The following is a 19,784-nucleotide window of genomic DNA, read 5'->3' on the forward strand; positions in this document are numbered from 1 at the left end:
TATGTGCTGTATTTTAAGCCCTCCAGCTAGCTATCCTTAATAAGGAACTAAAGGCAAGTTCAATACCACACCAACTGTTACTTACATAATAAGATTTCTTAATAATGAACTTTTCTAATTACATGTATATATTATGTTTAATGGTTTTGTATAGATCATGAGTATTGCATTTCTATCACTGACTTGTCCAAAGAAAATAGTTTCCAGTTAAACAATTAAGGTTATTTCAGCGTCAAAATGTTCAAGAATATTCATTCAAATGCAAGTTTGTGTGAGACTGTCTTCATTTTCAATATAATATAATTATAATTACCATCAAAAGGTGTATAGTGGTAATGACATGCGCCGTATGTAAAATGAAAACATTGGGGAAATACAATTAAGTTAGACATTTCTCGAGTTATATCGCGTGCCGGATATATCGCGCTTGCGATCTTTGGACCCCACCGACCGCGATATATCGGCGTTGCAGTGTATATACAATTCACTGCGCATTCACAATTTGCATTCCTGGGTTTACCACGTGACGATCATGATCAATGTAGTTGCGTTATTTATAGTTAACTGGAAGTTACCTGGTACCTGTACCCAGTATAATTTATTACCGAATATACTGAAAATATGAAAACTAAACAACATTTTTCAAGAAATGTAATATACCAGTCATGATATTTTAATCAATATAAACTAATAATTGTAAAAATTACGGTATTTTAAAACTTTTCTTTTTTCGTCACTGGTGGTTGACGGTCCCATTAAAATAAAACTTCACCTGGAACATAAGTAGGCAAGCCATCATAGGCCTCTTAAGGTCAGGCTATATAGGGGATGTAACATGTTTATGAAACAGTTACCGGTATACACAAGTGGGTCTAGGTCTACTTATTGTGCATCATAAGTGAGTGACATTTGCGCATGCACAGTTAAATATAATCAATATCTTTTGCACTTTGATTTTATTGGTCTTTTTGCTGTGTGCTGAAGTGAAAGAACAAGTTTGATTTTTGTGGCAAATATGGATTTAAGGATTAATTCTAAGCAGCAGTGTAAGCAGAAAAAATATTAATATGCTATTATTTTATATATACTGTAAACAATAGTTTTTCATCAATTAGTTTTATAGAATTTAATTCGACACATGTATTTTCTGTACTCAGTCTCTAATACTTTTGAAATTGAAAGAAAGTAACATTAATACGTTTTTGGTATATAATTACTTTTATTCCTAATAATTACATTTACATGGGTAAAGAAATATGATGTTTTGCTCTTTTTTTTTGGGGGGGGGGGTGATTTTCTTAGAAATATATAAATCATGAAAATGTATACCTAATTTTTAAGTTAGAAGTAAAGCCAAAATGCAGTGTGCAAAGCTGGTGTGATAATTGTAATGCTCCAGGGAGAGCTGAACATGATGTTCATAAGCTAAAATGAGGTGAGATAGAAGTCATATACAGAGTACAAGGGCTGTCCAAAAAATATGTCACACTTTTTTTGATTATTTTTAACCCCTCCCTCCCCTTTGTCACAAACTGTCACAAATATCATACCCCCCCCCCCCTCCTAAATTATGTCTCTCTTCCAAACAATATTTTTGTCAAAAGGGCACTTTCGAGGCGCTGTTGTTTCAGGAATGCTTCCTGTTGCATGTTAATTTATATGTTATTACTCATTGTTAGAATATATTATTCCCATAATAATTATTATTAAACCATTATTGAACCATTCAAATATAATGTCTACAATGAGGAATAAATAAAATACAATATAATAACAGATTCATTAATAATCATATGTAAAGAAAAAAAAATGTAAAAATGTTTAAGGGGGGGGGCCCTAGCCGAGGAAGGGCAGGGCGGAGGTTTGGAAGGGCAGGGCGTGGCGCCCTTGAATTTAGGCCTTGCTGGAGCACTGATTTATTTTCATTTACAGGTATGAGGTGAAGTTTAAGACATCTTCCAATCATGCTATCTTTAAACACAGGATAAGAAATAGATGAGCGTAGCTTGATAATAATGCTGATTAAAGAAAATAAAAATAACTTCTGAATCTTCAAACATGTATACAAATAACTACTATCATATGTAAAAATTAAATTCAGAATGTCTCAATCAGTTACATTTACATAATTATGCAGCGGACAACATAGAAATAATAACGCTTCCTGCATGACAAAAGCAAGGCTAAACATTAAACAAGGCTCTGCAACAACATACTTGTGCTCTTTGCAAATGAACAACACAGTCAAGAGATAAACATTTTAAGCTAGTTTGACAGAATTTTTAATTCAAATGTTTTACAAAATTTTTGAAAATTATTTTGAAAGCTGTTAAATTCTACTTCAAATAATAATAAATAAATAAATTAGAAAAACAATATTTTTTTGAAGTGTGACATTACACATGGCCTGACCCCCCACTTCCCCATGATGTCACAAACTGTCGCACTTTCTTCCCCACCCTCCTCCCCACTGGGGTCTGACCTACTTTATGGACAGCCCCACAGTGTCTAGACTAGACAAGTGTAGTTTGCCTTTTAGTAAACCATAATTAGTATTATTATGCCCCCCTTCGAAGAAGAGGGGGTATATTGTTTTGCTGATGTCGGTCCGTCCGTCCACCAGGTTGTTTCCGGATGATAACTCAAGAATGCTTAGGCCTAGGATCATGAAACTTCATAGGTACATTGATCATGACTGGCAGATGACCCCTTATGATTTTCAGGTCACTATATCAAAGGTCATAGTGACTCGAAATAGTTAAATGGTTTCCGGATGATAACTCAAGAACGCTTAGGCCTAGGATAATGAAACTTCATAGGTAGATTGATCATGACTGGCAGATGACCCCTATTGATTTTCAGGTCAAAGGTCAAGGTCACAGTGACTTGAAACAGTAAAATGGTGTCCGGATGGTAACTCAAGAATGCTTACGCCTAGGATCATGAAACTTCATAGGTACATTGTTAATGACTGGCAGATGACCCCTATTGATTTTCAGGTCACTAGGTCAAAGGTCAAGGTCACAGTGACTCGAAATAGTAAAATGGTTTCCGGATGATAGCTCAAGAATGCTTACGCCTAGGATCATGAAACTTCATAGGTACATTGATCATGACTGGCAGATGATCCCTATTAATTTTCAGGTCACTTGGTCAAAGGTCACAGTGACTCAAAACAGTAAAATGGTTTTCTGATTATAACTCAAGAATAATTAGGCTTAGGATCATGAAACTTCATAGGTTAATTGATCATCACTGGCAGATGACCCCTATTGATTTTCAGGGCACTAGGTCAAAGGTCAAGGTCACAGTGACAAAAACCGTATTCACACAATGGCTGCCACTACAACTGACAGCCCATATGGGGGGCATGCATGTTTTACAAACAGCCCTTGTTTACTGGATATTAATATTTTGCAACAAAACACTTGACTCAAAAAGACAAATTGGCAAACTGGTGTGTTTTTAAAGATTTGGTCACTGATTCCAAAAAGAAAATGACTCTCTGATTGGCTGAATTTGCGATTGACCTTTAAAAAGAGCAGACAATTTAAAAAGGTTAAAAATGCTTTTCATTTTGATATTAAAGAATCAAGGAACGTATATTTAAATAAATGAAATATATAACGCCCAAATCAAAAGGTGGGCTTGATATAAAATTGCAAAATTTTAAATGAAAGAAAAGATTTTATTACAGAATAAGAATTTCACAAAAGCAAAAGAGAATGGTACTGACACTTAAGTAGGGGAAATAATGCTGTGTGTTCATATAGAAAGGTACATACTTATATATATTTTATATAAGAAATTGTCAGATGAATTGCAAAACAAGGATGGGTAAAGATAAATCATGGAATAGTTTTTGGAGTGTTTATGCTGATTTCTTTTTAAAATTACTGACAACAGGTGAAACCCTTGTAAAAGAATAAAAGTCAATTTAATTCCATAGCTATGCCTAAAAACGCACACATTTGCTAACAAGTCATTTAAATCAATATACATTGCTAAAGTTGCATTTTAATTGTTCCATTGTATTGTTTTAAACTCTGAATTATGCAAGTAATTTTCCTTTTCATGTTACCGTAGTTTATTTGCTTGATGCTTTGTGTTCAAGGATCATTAGAATTCAATTGGCTTTACTCTATATTTCTGCACTGAAGACATGCAATTTTGTTCTGCTATTTATGAGTCCATCATTACTAGACATTATCAAAAGTGTTTCAATAAGCACTAATAAAAATCTAGGAAACGTGAATTGCAACTTTCAATACAAAAATAGAATACACTTGAGTGGCACATAAAGATAAAGAATTGCGTCAAAACTCCCAAATATATCATAATTTACATGCAAATGCCACTCGGATTCAGACTATGTGACACTAATATTTAAATGTACATGCGTGTTTATAAATTATAAGTATGCATCTGACATTGTCATTTTTTATGCCCCCGAAGGAGGGCATATAGTGAATAGACTGTCCGTCCGTCTGTCCGTCACACTTTGCGTTTAGGTGTCGAAAAATGCTCAACTTCTATGTTGCTTAAGATAGCAATTTCATATTTGGCATGCATGTGTATATGGACAAGGCCTTTCCACAAATTTTGACCCCTGTGACCTTGACCTTAAACTTAGGGTCCGCGTTTAGGTTTTGAAATCTGCGTTAAGGTTATGAAAAAAGCTCATAATTTCTATCAAGCGTTTATAGCGGGCATAAGTCATCCTATAGTGACAGCTCTTGTTTAATTAATACTTTCAAATCATTGAAATTTATGAAATCAGAAATTGTAAATAACATTTTGTTGGTATTCTCAAATACTCTTGAATTTTACCTTTATATAGGCCCACAGTGTTAATTTAAAATGTGAATCATAAGAAAACCTACATGATTTGCATTGAAACACAAATTTAATTTCGGAATTAAAAAAATAACAGATTGAATAAAATCGCAGCTTTACCCATTTATGCCTAGGGTCTAGAAAAAAGGCCTTTGCAAACAGCGTAGACCCAGATGAGACGCCGCATGATGCGGCATCTCATCAGGGTCTGCGCTGTTTGCTTAAAAGGATTTCTGTAAGAAATATTCTAAATATAGAAATAAATACATGTATACTAGACATACCAAATATTGGAAATGAATTGATCCAATTTTGAAGGATGGGAGAGTCCACTAGGCATATATGGGTTAATTACAATGTGTATTTAAATCATGTGATATATATTTATGCAGGGCTTTATCCAGGGCAGTCAGTGCTGCTAAATACAGCAACTAAAGGTTGATCTAAAGGTAGCAAAATAATGATTGAAATTTGTATGAAAACATAAGTGATTATTATAAATAATAATAATGTACATTCAAAGATCTAAGGCCAAAAATATCTTTAGTAGGTTTTGGTAGAGCTTTTTACTGAAACATTTATAATGGTTCCCACTTACATGTTTCCTCTGGAATCTAAAAAAAATCACTGTTAGCTAAACCATGGACTCGTTGATATATTGTAAAATACTGGTTCTACCCACAAAACAGCATTTCAGTGAGACTTAGACTTAAGTTGCATTTAAGCTTAAATAAATAGGTTTGAACTAAATTAAGTTGTTGACGTATATTTTTAGTTAAAGCGAGATTATATGATTTTGGCAAATATTTATAAATTTATATGAAATGTTTTAAAAAACTTATTAAACATATATTTCAATTTAAATTAAAATAAAAGTTAAGAAGAATATGTGTCGAAAAATATGAAATAGGCCAGATATTTAATTCTGAAATTTGCCAGCATGTAAATCATGCATGTACGATGTGAATCTAAATTTAGTTTAATGATTCTTTTTAAATTGCTGCGACGATATCTATTCATACGACACACGAACACTAACTAAAAAGATGAATGCTTTGGTTATTGTAGGAAAATATGTACAAAATATCTTCGTCACAATCGACTCATGGCGCTAATTTGTCTTTGCTGCATTTTATGAAATTCGTCTTCAATGTATAATTTTTATGCCCCCGAAGGAGGGCATATAGTGATCGGATCGTCCGTCCGTCCTTCCGTCACACTTTACGTTTAGGTTTCGAGAAAATGTCCCTTCGCATAGCAACTTGATATTTGGCATGCATGTGTATCTCATGGAGCTGCATATTTTGAGTGGTGAAAGGTCAAGGTCATATTTCAAAGGTAAAAAAAATGTATCAAAGCGGTGCAGTAGGGGGCATTGTGTTTCTGACAAACACATCTCTTGTTCTTGCCTATTTTGTGTTATTGTAGCATATTTTATCAATATATTACAATTTAACACATATAAAAAATCGTATAATCTCGATTTAAATTTGATTGTAAAACATAATGGTGATTTTTTCTTTGCAAACATAAATGTTTGTTGCACACAAATTGAGAAAAGAATAACATAAAAAGCATCATTTACTGAAAATTATCTTTCTGTAAATCAAGTTGAGTTATTTCGAAAGTATAGAATAGCACATATAATTTACTACAATGTAACCTTATTGATAGATACAAAAATGCACATAATAGGCATGTCCTGTTTTAACAGCCTTTGGCATGTAAAAACAGAAAGAAGTTTAAGTTATGTAGACATAAAGTGCAGAGATTGATTGGCAGTAATAGTACAAACTGGGTGGAGCTTGTTTGTTGAGACTGCCTACACAGTGTAGCAACCACTAGATATAGAACAGGATCTGCATTTTTAAGTGGACCGATGCATGTTCGGTGTTCTACATGAACGTGTAACCTCATTATGGTGGGATGAGTCATTTGGTTAGGCTGGTCTATGTGACATTCTGAAACTAAATTGAATGCAGTTTTACATGAGGAGAGTGATGTAAATGTCGAAATGATTTGGTGCACATCGTGGTGTGTGTAATGTAAATTTTATTAAAGGTGGTTATTATTATATTTTCTTGGAATTTTATTTTAATTTCTTTCATGGAGTTGAATGACTACCGGTACTTTATTTATTAAGCATTTGTAAATAAGACAAATAAATAAAACAATTTGTAAATTTCCCACAATTATGTCATTTTGTTTTGTTAATGTTGTACAGCTGTTTAGTAATGGTTTATAACTGATTACCCACCATAATTATTATAAGTTATTTAAACATAACTTGTTTAACTAAAATCCATTTCTTGAAGGGAAATTAATTTGTTGAATTTATAAATATTATTGTCAAAGAAAAAAAAACAAATTAAAATGTATAAATTAGGATTAGAAAGTTGATGCATTAGTTGTTTATCAATATAATATAGACACATCATGCAGTCATGAGTGTTTGTATATGTAATTTAAATGATATTTTGATTAAATTTCATTCTACAAATTAATAAATAAATTAAAAAGGACATCCAGGTCTAGTCAGGAGCTGCTCTGTCTGCTTATAAGACCATTTACCTTGCATGACTTAAAAGCTGAGACAGCGTAACTTCTGACCTGAGACTGAGCAATTGGGCAGACTTGTCTGGAGCTACATGTGGCTGAATAAGGCATAACATGAGCTTGAGAAGTGAAGGTTCAATTATATTTTAGCTATTAGGGATTTAGCTTAAGTGCAATTTCAGTCAGTAGACCCTCCATTTTTATGCCTCACCCTTTTTAAATATGGGTCCACTCCGTCCATTTATATGCCTCACCCTTTTAAAATAAGTTCCACCGTTGTTTGTCCCTACACAGATACACATGCCATATGTTTTTATTGGCCATTTATGATTTTATATTGAAACGTAAAGTATTCATCAATATTAACAGCAAATTACTTTTAGTAGGAACATACTAATGGAATATATGCTGATGAATGGATGATTAGTTAAAGTACTTAAGTGGAAACTGCATAATAAAGTCATCAACTAAGATAGCCAATTGGAAGATTTTTCACAAAAGAGGTCACCCTATCTCTTTTGAGGCCGTCCTGGCATTATATTTAAATCTGGATAAATCTAAAATGTTATTGTTAACCTCAGTTAAATGATGAAGTGACATCAATGGTGTTTGCTCGTAGATTAAGACTCAAACAAGAGCAATTGTGTATTTTCATTTTTCACACAATATACACACTATAATGTGAAGTTGGAGTGAGACATCAATCTTTTAATAAAATCAGCTTTTTTAACAACGCTGTTTATTTATTTTTACCCTTTGTATTAAATAGACATCTGCATATACTTATAAATTTTTTGCATTATTTACATTTATTTGACGTCAAAGCACTAGCAGTATATTATTTCAAAAATCCCCTATAAATAAAACCATGGCCATGCATGCATGAACAGCATTAACAAATACAGCCACCATGACATAAACAAATACAGCCACCATGACATAAACAAATACAGCCACCATGACATAAACAAATAAAGCCACCATGACATAAACAAATACAGCCACCATGACATAAACAAATACAGCCACCATGACATAAACAAACACAGCCACCATGACATAAACAAACACAGCCACCATGACATAAACAAACACAGCCACCATGACATAAACAAATACAGCCACCATGACATAAACAAACACAGCCACCATGACATAAACAAACACAGCCACCATGACATAAACAAACACAGCCACCATGACATAAACTAACACAGCCACCATGACATAAACAAACACAGCCACCATGACATAAACTAACACAGCCACCATGACATAAACAAACACAGCCACCATGACATAAACTAACACAGCCACCATGACATAAACAAACACAGCCACCATGACATAAACAAACAAATACAGCCACCGTGACATAAACAAACACAGCCACCATGACATACACTAACACAGCCACCATGACATAAACAAACACAGCCACCATGACATAAACAAACAGATACAGCCACCGTGACATAAACAAACACAGCCACCATGACATACACTAACACAGCCACCATGACATAAACAAACACAGCCACCATGACATTAGCAAACAAATACAGCCACCATGACATAAACAAACAAATACAGCCACCATGACATAAACAAACAAATACAGCCACCATGACATAAACAAACAAATACAGCCACCATGACATAAACAAACACAGCCACCATGACATAAACAAATACAGCCACCATGACATAAACAAACACTCTTTATACTATTTCTAAAAAGTCATGGAAAGGTGTAAAACTGTAGACAGTGAACAGTTTTTGGTAAGAAAACCGCCATAATCACAACAATTCTAAGTTTGATGTCTTATTTCCAAATTCAGTCCCATAATACAGTGTTACAATGAATTGTTTGCTTGAACTACAGGTTTTACAATACAAAAGAAATTTAGTGTCATGGGAATTATAAGAACATAAATGCATATTTTACAGAACGCTACAAAAACAAGTCCTTTTTTTAAATGCTCAGTTAATACTAATACACACTTACTCACTAATACACTTTATGGTAAAGCTACAAGGGCTATGAATTCACTTTTTTGTATTAAAAAAGATATGGAAGTGCCAATAAATGTTAAGTTCAAGCTGTATGATTCATATGTATTATCAATCCTTAATTATAATTGCGAAGTATGGGGATTTTTTGCGGCAACTAAAATTGAACGCATTGACAGAAAGTTCTGTAAAAGACTGTTAAATGTAAAACTGTCAACAAATTCAATGTCACTCTATGTCGAACTTGGTCGATTTCCTTTTTATGTCCCCCACTATAGTAGTGGGGGACATATTGTTTTTGCCCTGTCTGTCTGTTGGTCTGTTGGTCTGTTGGTCTGTCTGTTGGTCTGTTTGCGCCAACTTTAACATTTTGCAATAACTTTTGCTATATTGAAGATAGCAACTTCATATTTGGCATGCATGTGTATCTCATGAAGCTGCACATTTTGAGTGGTGAAAGGTCAAGGTCAAGGTCATCCTTCAAGGTCAGAGGTCAAATATATGTGGCCAAAATCGCTCATTTTATGAAGACTTTTGCAATATTGAAGATAGCAACTTGATATTTGGCATGCATGTGTATCTCATGGAGCTGCACATTTTGAGTGGTGAAATGTCAAGGTCAAGGTCATCCTTCAAGGTCAGAGGTCAAATATATGTGGCCCAAATCGCTTATTTTATAAATACTTCTGCAATATTGAAGATAGCAACTTGATATTTGGCATGCATGTGCATCTCATGGAGCTGCACATTTTGAGTGGTGAAAGGTCAAGGTCATCTTTCAAGGTCAGAGGTCAAATATATGTGGCCCAAATCGCTTATTTTATGAATACTTTTGCAATATTGAAGATAGCAACTTGATATTTGGCATGCATGTGTATCTCATGGAGCTGCACATTTTGAGTGGTGAAAGGTCAAGGTCAAGGTCATCCTTCACAAGGTCAATGTCATCCTACAAGGTTAAACATCATATAGGGGGACATTGTGTTTCACAAACACATCTTGTTATATTGGTAGATACCTACGAATTGTTAAATATTTTTTTAAACTTCATCAAAAGAAACAAGAAAATTGTATTCTTACAACGGTAATTAATATGCAAAGATAAGAAATTGAAACACAAAATAACAATGTTAATTGGTCAGGGTTCCCCAAAACTTGAAAAATCTGTCAGTCATTCGGACTGACAGACTTGAAATTTTTGTCAGTCCGAATCAGTTTCTGTCAGTCCCACTGTCCGACTAAACTATAACGGCAAAACACAACAAAAGAGAGTACCTTTTTGATGTTAATTGGTTTTGATCACATTAAAATACAATAAAAACATGTCCACAGTCGATATAATTAAACAATTATTATATTTATAATCAACCACATATAAACCAAAGGTATTCTTTTTAGACTTCTTTTTGTCAAACTGTTTTTAAGCCTGCACAGCTCTACAAATCCATGTTCTTGAAAAGTTAGGGTGACATCCAATCAAATTTGACTTAATTGCACACAGCCATTCACACTACTTTGGATGACTTCAATTTCTGTTTATTAGCCGATTTCACATGTTCTTAAACAACACCTATTGTTAAAATATTTTCTCTTAGCTGAGGTGGTTGATTTCCAGGTTCAATTAAATGAATGTCTTTCACACCTATTTCTTGATAGAAAGAACCATGATAATTACCACCATCCATTCTTGTTGTCTGAAATAACACAAAACATATTGCTACAAACTATCAACAACAAATCAAAACATAAATAACCTTATGTCCGAATTTTAAAATATCCGAAATATAGTACATCGGGTGAAAAATCTAATTTTGATTTTAGAAATTGTTGGTGTGTAAATTAAAGTATATCCTTCCCAGAACAATATAATAATGAAACTTTTTAACAGAAATGCTCACAAATGCCTGTTGAAACAAGTGTCCACGCGTTTTTTGTTGTGGAGAAATTAAATGGAACAAATAAAATGGCGGACGCACTCGGTTGCTTTTTTTTAACAAAGACCGTTGATTTTGAACTCCCATGTGATAGTCAATTCTAATCCAACTTTAAACATCAAAACATCAAAATGAAGGTAAGAAAAAAAGGATTTTGACAGAAGTTGAACAAAAAGCATTTACCTTCTAATAATCCAATAGCATATTATACACTTTGAGTGATCTTTTTGAAACCATTTTTCATCGGATTGTGTCGGTCAGTCGGACCGATTATCTTAAATCACTTGTCGGTCCTTAGAAAAATTTACCGGTCAGGACCGGCGGACCGACGGTTTTGGCGAACCCTGATTGGTCCTTTAAAGTTCGCAAATTTTTTTAACCAAACAGGATTAACAGATGTATGGTTGTTTCCTGAGTCAGTTATAATTGAAAGTTTTATTCCTTTGTTAAAGACTAGACTCAGAGATCAGTATGTATCTGAGTGGAGAGTTAATGTTGATTCATCCACTTCATTACTTTTGTATAAGGAACTTAAACCTGTATTTGAAAGATCAGTGTATTTAGATGTCATTGACAATAAAAAACAAAGAAACATGATTGCTAAAATAAGTCTTTCATCACATAATCTGTTAATTGAAACTGGTAGACACTATTACACCTTTACCCAAAATGAGCTATAAGCATGTCTACCACTGTGCCATGACAGCATCACCTGTTACCTGTAGGACAAATCACATTCTCTAATAAACTTAACAAAACTCCAACAGAAATAAAACTACTTTTCTGGCTCGCGACTTGAGTAGTTGCACTTGTGCGACCTCTTTGTCTTGCTAAATCAACGTTATGTTTGGGTTTGATATATTGCATTAAATAAGATTAGTGGTTGAGCCGGACTTAGCATACGCCACATCTCTGAAGCACAGATTACACTTTGCTTTATTGGTAGGGCTACCAGCCCGAAACCCAAAATACTGCCACACTTTTGATTTTAGCTTCTTAGGCGCATCTGATAATTTCAATTTGTCGGCAACCACTTGTTCAGCCATTTTGACGCTTTTTCCGAAAGTAGACCTAACGGGCTTATTGATTGGATGACTAAAGAAATAAGCAACCAATCGCGCGCGTCGTAATTACAGGTACAGATAAAACCTACACCTTCCTGTATCAATAGTCAGAATACAGCGCGCTTTACGTATCTATGTATATATATTTGTATATATGTTAAAGAATCAAATCAAATTCGGTAGGTTTGGTATCGTAATCGAATCGAAGCATTTCAAATCGATTTTCGATGAATCGGATCGAATTGTTGCAGCTCTAGTAGACATTATGACATTATCGGAAATGAAAGAATTTGTACTTTATGTAATCTTAACGATTTAGAAGACGAATATCACTTTTTACTTAGATGTCCATTTTATTTAGAAGAAAGATCAAAATATATATCAAAATACTATTCAATAAGACCAAGTATGCATACATTTTTGAAACTCTTAAATACTTATAATAAAGGTACCCTTTGGAATTTAGCAATTTACTGTATAACATGTTTTAAGAAAAGAAATAATGTTATTTTTGTTTAACTCTACTTTTATAATGGTTATTTATTAACCGTTTGATATGAAATGAATATATGTGTTTTAATCTGTTGACGCCAAATTTTGTTGACATTTTCAGTGTATTATGTAATTTATCTATGTATTTTTGCTGTTTCCTCAGTTGTTGTTTATATATAGTTGAGTATGAATACTCAATTCAGTGTGTACATTAACACACAACACTCTCACGAGTAATTTATTATTATCTTTATTTACTGTATTTTTTTATGCATGTATGAATGTTTATATTGATAACGATGAGCTGTTATATGCTTAAGTGAATAAAATGTTTGTTCTGTTCTGTTCTGTTAATAAAAAATTAGATATTTTAAAAGATATATTTCTTCTTTAAGTAAATATACCATATAATTGCCTATTTGCACCTTGTACGTATTTAAAATATTTACTGGTAAAATGCATCATTAAGAAAAAATTCATCTCCACCTCCCCTTAAACACACATAAACACATGAAAAAAGGACTAGTTGCAGCCACTTGTAAATGCTATTATGTGTTTTACAGCATACAGTGACAATTATGTAATCTACACCATCTCTTACTTAGAAATGACTATATTTGGATATATTCGTAACATTTCGTGGAAAGTCCCTATTATGTTGTTCAATAATTCATGAATTACAGTTTTCTGTTGTGGTCAAAAATTTTATTTATGAGTTTCAATGTTTTCAATTTTTTGACAGGATTACATGTTTAAGGTTTATATACGTTTATTCAAATGAAAGTGACTTAAAAAAAAAAAAATTGTGTGTTTTCAGTTAATGCACATCATCCATTGAACTTGAAGAAAAAAGACATCATTTACTCTGAAACTGACGACATTGCCATTATTACCGATTATTACCTTCATCTCAAGAGAAGAAATTATCAGAGCAACTGCACAAACCGTGAGATATTCCATTTATTAAAACTTCACTTGTTTTCTTTCTCTATTTGATTCATATAAAATTAGCATTTGTATATAATTTTATGTCTTATGGCAATGGTGCACACTGCAACAATTGTACCCAAGACAATATCACATGGATCTACATATTGATTAAAGTTAAAAAGTGGTGTGTTTTTATGTCCCCCACTATAGTAGTGGGGGACATATTGTTTTTGCCCTGTCTGTTGGTCTGTCTGTTGGTCTGTCTGTTGGTCTGTTGGTCTGTCTGTTGGTCTGTCTGTTTGCGCCAACTTTAACATTTTGCAATAACTTTTGCTATATTGAAGATAGCAACTTCATATTTGGCATGCATGTGTATCTCATGGAGCTGCACATTTTGAGTGGTGAAAGGTCAAGGTCAAGGTCATCCTTCAAGGTCAGAGGTCAAATATATGTGGCCAAAATCACTCATTTTATGAATACTTTTTTAATATTGAAAATAGCAACTTGATATTTGGCATGCATGTGTATCTCATGGAGCTGCACATTTTGAGTGGTGAAAGGTCAAGGTCAAGGTCATCCTTCAAGGTCAGAGGTCAAATATATGTGGCCCAAATCGCTTATTTTATGAATACTTTTGCAATATTGAAGATAGCAACTTGATATTTGGCATGCATGTGCATCTCATGGAGCTGCACATTTTAAGTGGTGAAAGGTCAAGGTCATCCTTCAAGGTCAGAGGTCAAATAGATGTGGCCCAAATCGCTTATTTTATGAATACTTTTGCAATATTGAAGATAGCAACTTGATATTTGGCATGCATGTGTATCTCATGGAGCTGCACATTTTGAGTGGTGAAAGGTCAAGGTCATCCTTCACAAGGTCAAGGTCATCCTACAAGGTCAAACATCATATAGGGGGACATTGTGTTTCACAAACACATCTTGTTTATTTGAGTATATTAACCCATTTATGCCTAGTGGACTCTCCCATCCTTCTTAATGGAATCAATTTATTTCCAAAATTAGGAATGTCTAGTATATTTATTTCTATATTTAGAATATTTCTTACAGAAATTCCTTTAAGCAAACAGCACAGACCCTGATGAGACGCCGCATCATGCAGCGTCTCACCTGGGTCTACACTGTTTGCCAAGTCCTATTTTCTAGACGCTAGGCATGAATGGGTTAATCTTGGAAAACGAGACTTTATGCATGTGCAAGTACATTTGTTTGTATTATCCAGCATTTGCCTGTGCAGTCCACACAGGCTATTAAGGGACATCACTTATTTTAAAGGGCAGCAAGAACAATTATTACAAAAGACTTTGTTTCAGGGTAATTGCATTCTTTGAAGGTACAGTGCACTGGTGCTACAGACAAGTTGATGCATGAAAATGTGCATTTATAAAATCTTATGTCAATTAGATATATAATGTTAAATCAAAGCACATAGAGTGTCTGAGCAATTTTGTTCAGAATAATACAAAAATATTGCTTTCTTAGAAGGTGTTTACACTTTTTGTTCAACCCTCGTAAAATATTGTTGCCTAGGGCTTTGCCTTCATATAGGTAACAATTATCCCTCGGAAGTGACAAAATGCTCTACAATCCCCAATAATGTGATATTTGTATTTTATTACAACAATTTATGAGGGCGTATAATATACAATTAATAGAAATGTTGGTGTAATTTTTATGCCCCCCTTCGAAGAAGAGGGGGTATATTGTTTTGCACATGTCGGTCAGTCTGTCGCTCCGTCGGTCGGTCCGTCCACCAGATGGTTTCTGAATGATAACTCAAGAAGGCTTAGGCCTAGGATCATGAAACTTCATAGGTAAATTGATCATGACTGGCAGATGACCCCTATTGATTTTCAGGTCACTAGGTCAAAAGTCAAGGTCACAGTGACTTAAAATAGTAAAATGGTTTCCGGATAATAACTCAAGAATGCTAAAGCCTAGGATCATGAAACTTCATAGGTACATTGATCATGACTGGCAGATGACCCCTTTTGATTTTCAGGTCACTAGGTCAAAGGTCAAGGGCACAGTGACTCGAAATAGTAAAATGGTATCCGGATGATTACTCAAGAATGCTTACGCCTAGGATCATGAAACTTCATAGGTACATGTACATTGATCATGACTGGCACATGACCCCTATTGATTTTCAGGTCACTAGGTCAAAGGTCAAGGTCACAGTGACTTGAAACAGTAAAATGGTTTCCGGATTATAACTCAAGAATGCTTACACCTAGGATCATGAAACTTCATAGGTTGATTGATAATGACTGGCAGATGACCCCTATTGATTTTCAGGTCACTAGGTCAAAGGTCAAGGTCACAGTGACTTAAAACAGTAAAATGGATTCCGGATGATAACTGAAGAATGCTTATGCCTAGGATCATGAAACTACATAGGTGCATTTATCATGACTGGCAGATGACCCCTATTGATTTTCGGTTCACTAAGTCAAAGGTCAAGGTCACAGTGACAAAAAACGTATTCACACAATGGCTGCCACTACAACTGACAGCCCATATGGGGGGCATGCATGTTTTACAAACAGTACTTGTTTTAAAACAAGGCACACATTTCGACAAATACTATAGCAAACATCTTCAAACTTTGATCTATATTATCTGAAAGTTTCATAGTTATCCCCACGCTTTTCAAAAAGATATTGTGGTTATCTATGCCGTCCGTCCGTCTGTCTGTCAGTCTGTCTGTCTGTCCTGGCAACTTTATATTTCCTTCAACACTATAGGCACTAGAACCTTGAAACTTATATACATAATATGAGCATATGTGCGACCCTGCACTATTTGGAATTTTGATCTGATCCCTGGGTCAAAAGTAATGGGGGTTGGGGCGGGGCAGGGTCAGAGATTTTCTCTCATTTTTTATGTTATTTTACATTAACTTCTTCATTTCTGCACAGATTTACTTCAAATTGATACTGAACCTCTCTTATGTCAATACGGTCAATCTCAACTATGCATGGCCCCATAACCAACGCTGGGGCGCCGCGCCCACATAGACCACACCCACCAAAAATGCCTTTTACTATAATTTCTTCATTTCTACACCGATTCACTTCAAATTGATACTGAAATTCTCTTATGACAATACGGTCAATCTCAACTATGCATGACAATACAGTCAATCTCAACTATGCATGGCCCCATTACCAAGCCTGAGGCGCCCCGATTACATAGGCCAAACCCACCCAAAATTGCCTTTTACTATAACTTCTTCATTTCTACACCGATTCACTTCTTATTGATACTGAACTTCTCTTATGACCATACGGTGATTCTAAACTATGCATGTCCCAATTGCCAACCCTGGGGTGTCCCACCCAAATAGGCCGCACACACACAAAATTGCCTTTTACTATAATTTCTTCATTTCTACACCGATTCACTTCTAATTGATACTGAACTATTCTTATGACAATACGGTCAATCTCAACTATGCATGGCCCCATTACCAACCCTGGGGAGCCCCTGGGTAAAACATGCGGCGTGGAGATACGCGTCGGCCTCTGCTGCGCCATTCTTAGTTGTAATTGTTTTTTTGTTTTTTTTTAAATCTTTAATTTGAAATTTGTTTGACAGCAATTGGGAAAGTGCCGTTTTCCGGTACTTTATAAAGACAGCAAAAATCGTTGGGATCACTACCAAACAAAGTATATTGCAACAATACCGCCAAATGAGCAATGCATTTTTCATGGCACGCTTTCCACTGCTGAAACATGGTTATGGTCCGCTTTTTAAGCTATTGTTATAATTCATAATTTCTCAGAAATCATTATCATTTACAGACTTACCTACTGACACTGTATGCAAATTTAATTTAACTTGCAATATTGAAATGAAAATATTATTTAATTCTGTATTTAACTGTGTTATTTAATCTATTTTCGTTAATGAATATTTTACAGTTTCAGGCTTTTTCCGCTCCATTTTGGGAAAACGCCACACTGGAATTTTGGGAATTTCGCGTCGCGAAAACCCCCATTTTGGGAAAAAAATTAATCGCAAAATTGGCTCAATTGGGAAAAATTATCGCATGTAAATTATTTAAAACAGTGTTTCTTATAATTCAAAGAAGCCGTTAACTGGTAAATAACGACTATTTTGATAACTTATTATTAAAATTTTACAAAATATAATGAACATGTGTGATTAGTGCAGGTTTTTTAATCTGAATTTGGGGAAAAGGCTTGGCCTTTTTGAGGTGAAAAAAATCGGATTTTGAGGAAAATAAGGAAAGTCTTAAATAATCATTAACATATTTTACAGTTCTTAAAACAAATTCAAGGCAACAGATAATTTAATTATGCAATACTTTCTGTTTTCTACACCAGATCAGGTCAACTTATATATTTAAAGGGTAAAAAAAAAAAAAAAAAATTTTTTTTTTTTTTTTTTTTTTTTTGAATTGGGAATTTTTTTTTTCAATTGGGAAAAAAACAACCAGACTTGCATTGGGAATGGGGCCGAATTTCGGACCCGTGGCATAGGGCGGAAAAAGCCTGAGTTTGATCTCTGCTTCAGATTAATAAGTGTTTCTGAGAGATTACCTGGTGTGCGGTACCCTCATATGCATACGCCTGATTTTGATTGCATTAACTGTTCGGGATTAAATTGTTATAGAAAGACATTTTGTAAATTATTTCATTTTTAGCGCGACTGTTATATATGAAATATATATAGTGGAGCTATCCTATTCACAGAGATACCTGGTGTGCGGTACCCTCATATGCATACGCCTGATTTTGATTGCATTAACTGTTCGGGATTAAATTGTTATAGAAAGGCATTTTGTAAATTATTTCATTTTTAGCTCGACTATTATATATGAAATATATATAATGGAGCTATCCTACTCACCCCGGCGTCTGCGTCTGCGTTAGCATAAGCTTGCAAATGTTAAAGTTTTCGTACTACCCCAAATATTTTCTTTGTCCCTTGACATATTGCTTTCACATTTTGCATACTTGTTTACCAACATGACCCCAACCTATGAACAAGAGCAGACAACTCTATCAAGCATTTTGTCATAATTATTGCCCCTTTTATATGCATATATTGATAAATCTATGTTAAAGTTTGCGTACTACCCCAAATATTTCCTATATCCTTTGACATATTGCTTTTATATGTTGCATACTTGTTAACCAACATGACCCCAACCTATAAACAAGAGCAGCATACTGCATCAAGCATTTTGACATAATTATGGCCCCTTTTAAACTTAGATAATTGAACTTTTTGCTTAAATTGCCATAACTTCTTTATTTATGATCACATTTTATTATTACTTTGACAAAACAGCACTTACCTGAATACCACAATGGATTCCACTCAAACAATACCCCACTCCCCTACCAGAATCCCTTCCCCCCACCCCCCCCAACCCCCCCCCCCCAATTTTTTTTTAAACATCATCTCATAAATAACCCTACCCCACATTATACCCCCCTCTCACTCCCCCCTACCCCCCCACCCCCCCCCCCCAAAAAAAAAATAAATATATATTTTATGTCCCCCCTTCGAAGAAGAGGGGGTATATTGCTTTGCACATGTCGGTCGGTCTGTCGGTCGATGCGTCCACCAGGTGGTTTCCGGATGATAACTCAAGAACGCTTGGGCCTAGGATCATGAAACTTCATAGGTACATTGATCATGACTCGCAGATGACCCCTATTGATTTTGATGTCACTAGGTCAATGGTCAAGGTCACGGTGACCAGAAATAGTAAAATGGTTTCTGAATGATAACTCAAGAACACATACGCCTAGGATCATAAAACTTTTTCATAGGTAGATTGATCATGACTTGCAGATGACCCCTATTGATTTTCAGGTCACTAGGTCAAAGGTCAAGGTCACCGTGACCCTAAAATGTAAAATGGTTTCCGGATGATAACTCAAAAACGCATACGCCTAGGA

At 34.5% G+C, this 19,784-nt stretch overlaps 1 protein-coding gene across 2 annotated transcripts in view; it reads left to right on the plus strand.

Annotated features, from left to right (window-relative positions):
- Positions 1 to 889: 889 nt before the first annotated feature.
- Positions 890 to 19,784, plus strand: part of LOC127865679 (uncharacterized) — a 459,001-nt gene continuing 440,106 nt past the window's right edge. For both annotated transcript variants that reach the window (XR_008042730.1, XM_052405603.1), the window contains exons 1-2: positions 890 to 1,046; positions 13,713 to 13,841. Coding sequence is in view for 1 of the 2 variants with exons in the window: in XM_052405603.1 (XP_052261563.1) it covers positions 1,016 to 1,046; positions 13,713 to 13,841 (160 nt within the window). In the remaining variant the exon portion in view is untranslated. The remainder of the gene's footprint in view (positions 1,047 to 13,712; positions 13,842 to 19,784) is intronic.

The sequence above is a fragment of the Dreissena polymorpha genome, chromosome 2 (genome assembly GCF_020536995.1).
Source record: "Dreissena polymorpha isolate Duluth1 chromosome 2, UMN_Dpol_1.0, whole genome shotgun sequence".
NCBI classification, from domain to species: domain Eukaryota; kingdom Metazoa; phylum Mollusca; class Bivalvia; order Myida; family Dreissenidae; genus Dreissena; species Dreissena polymorpha.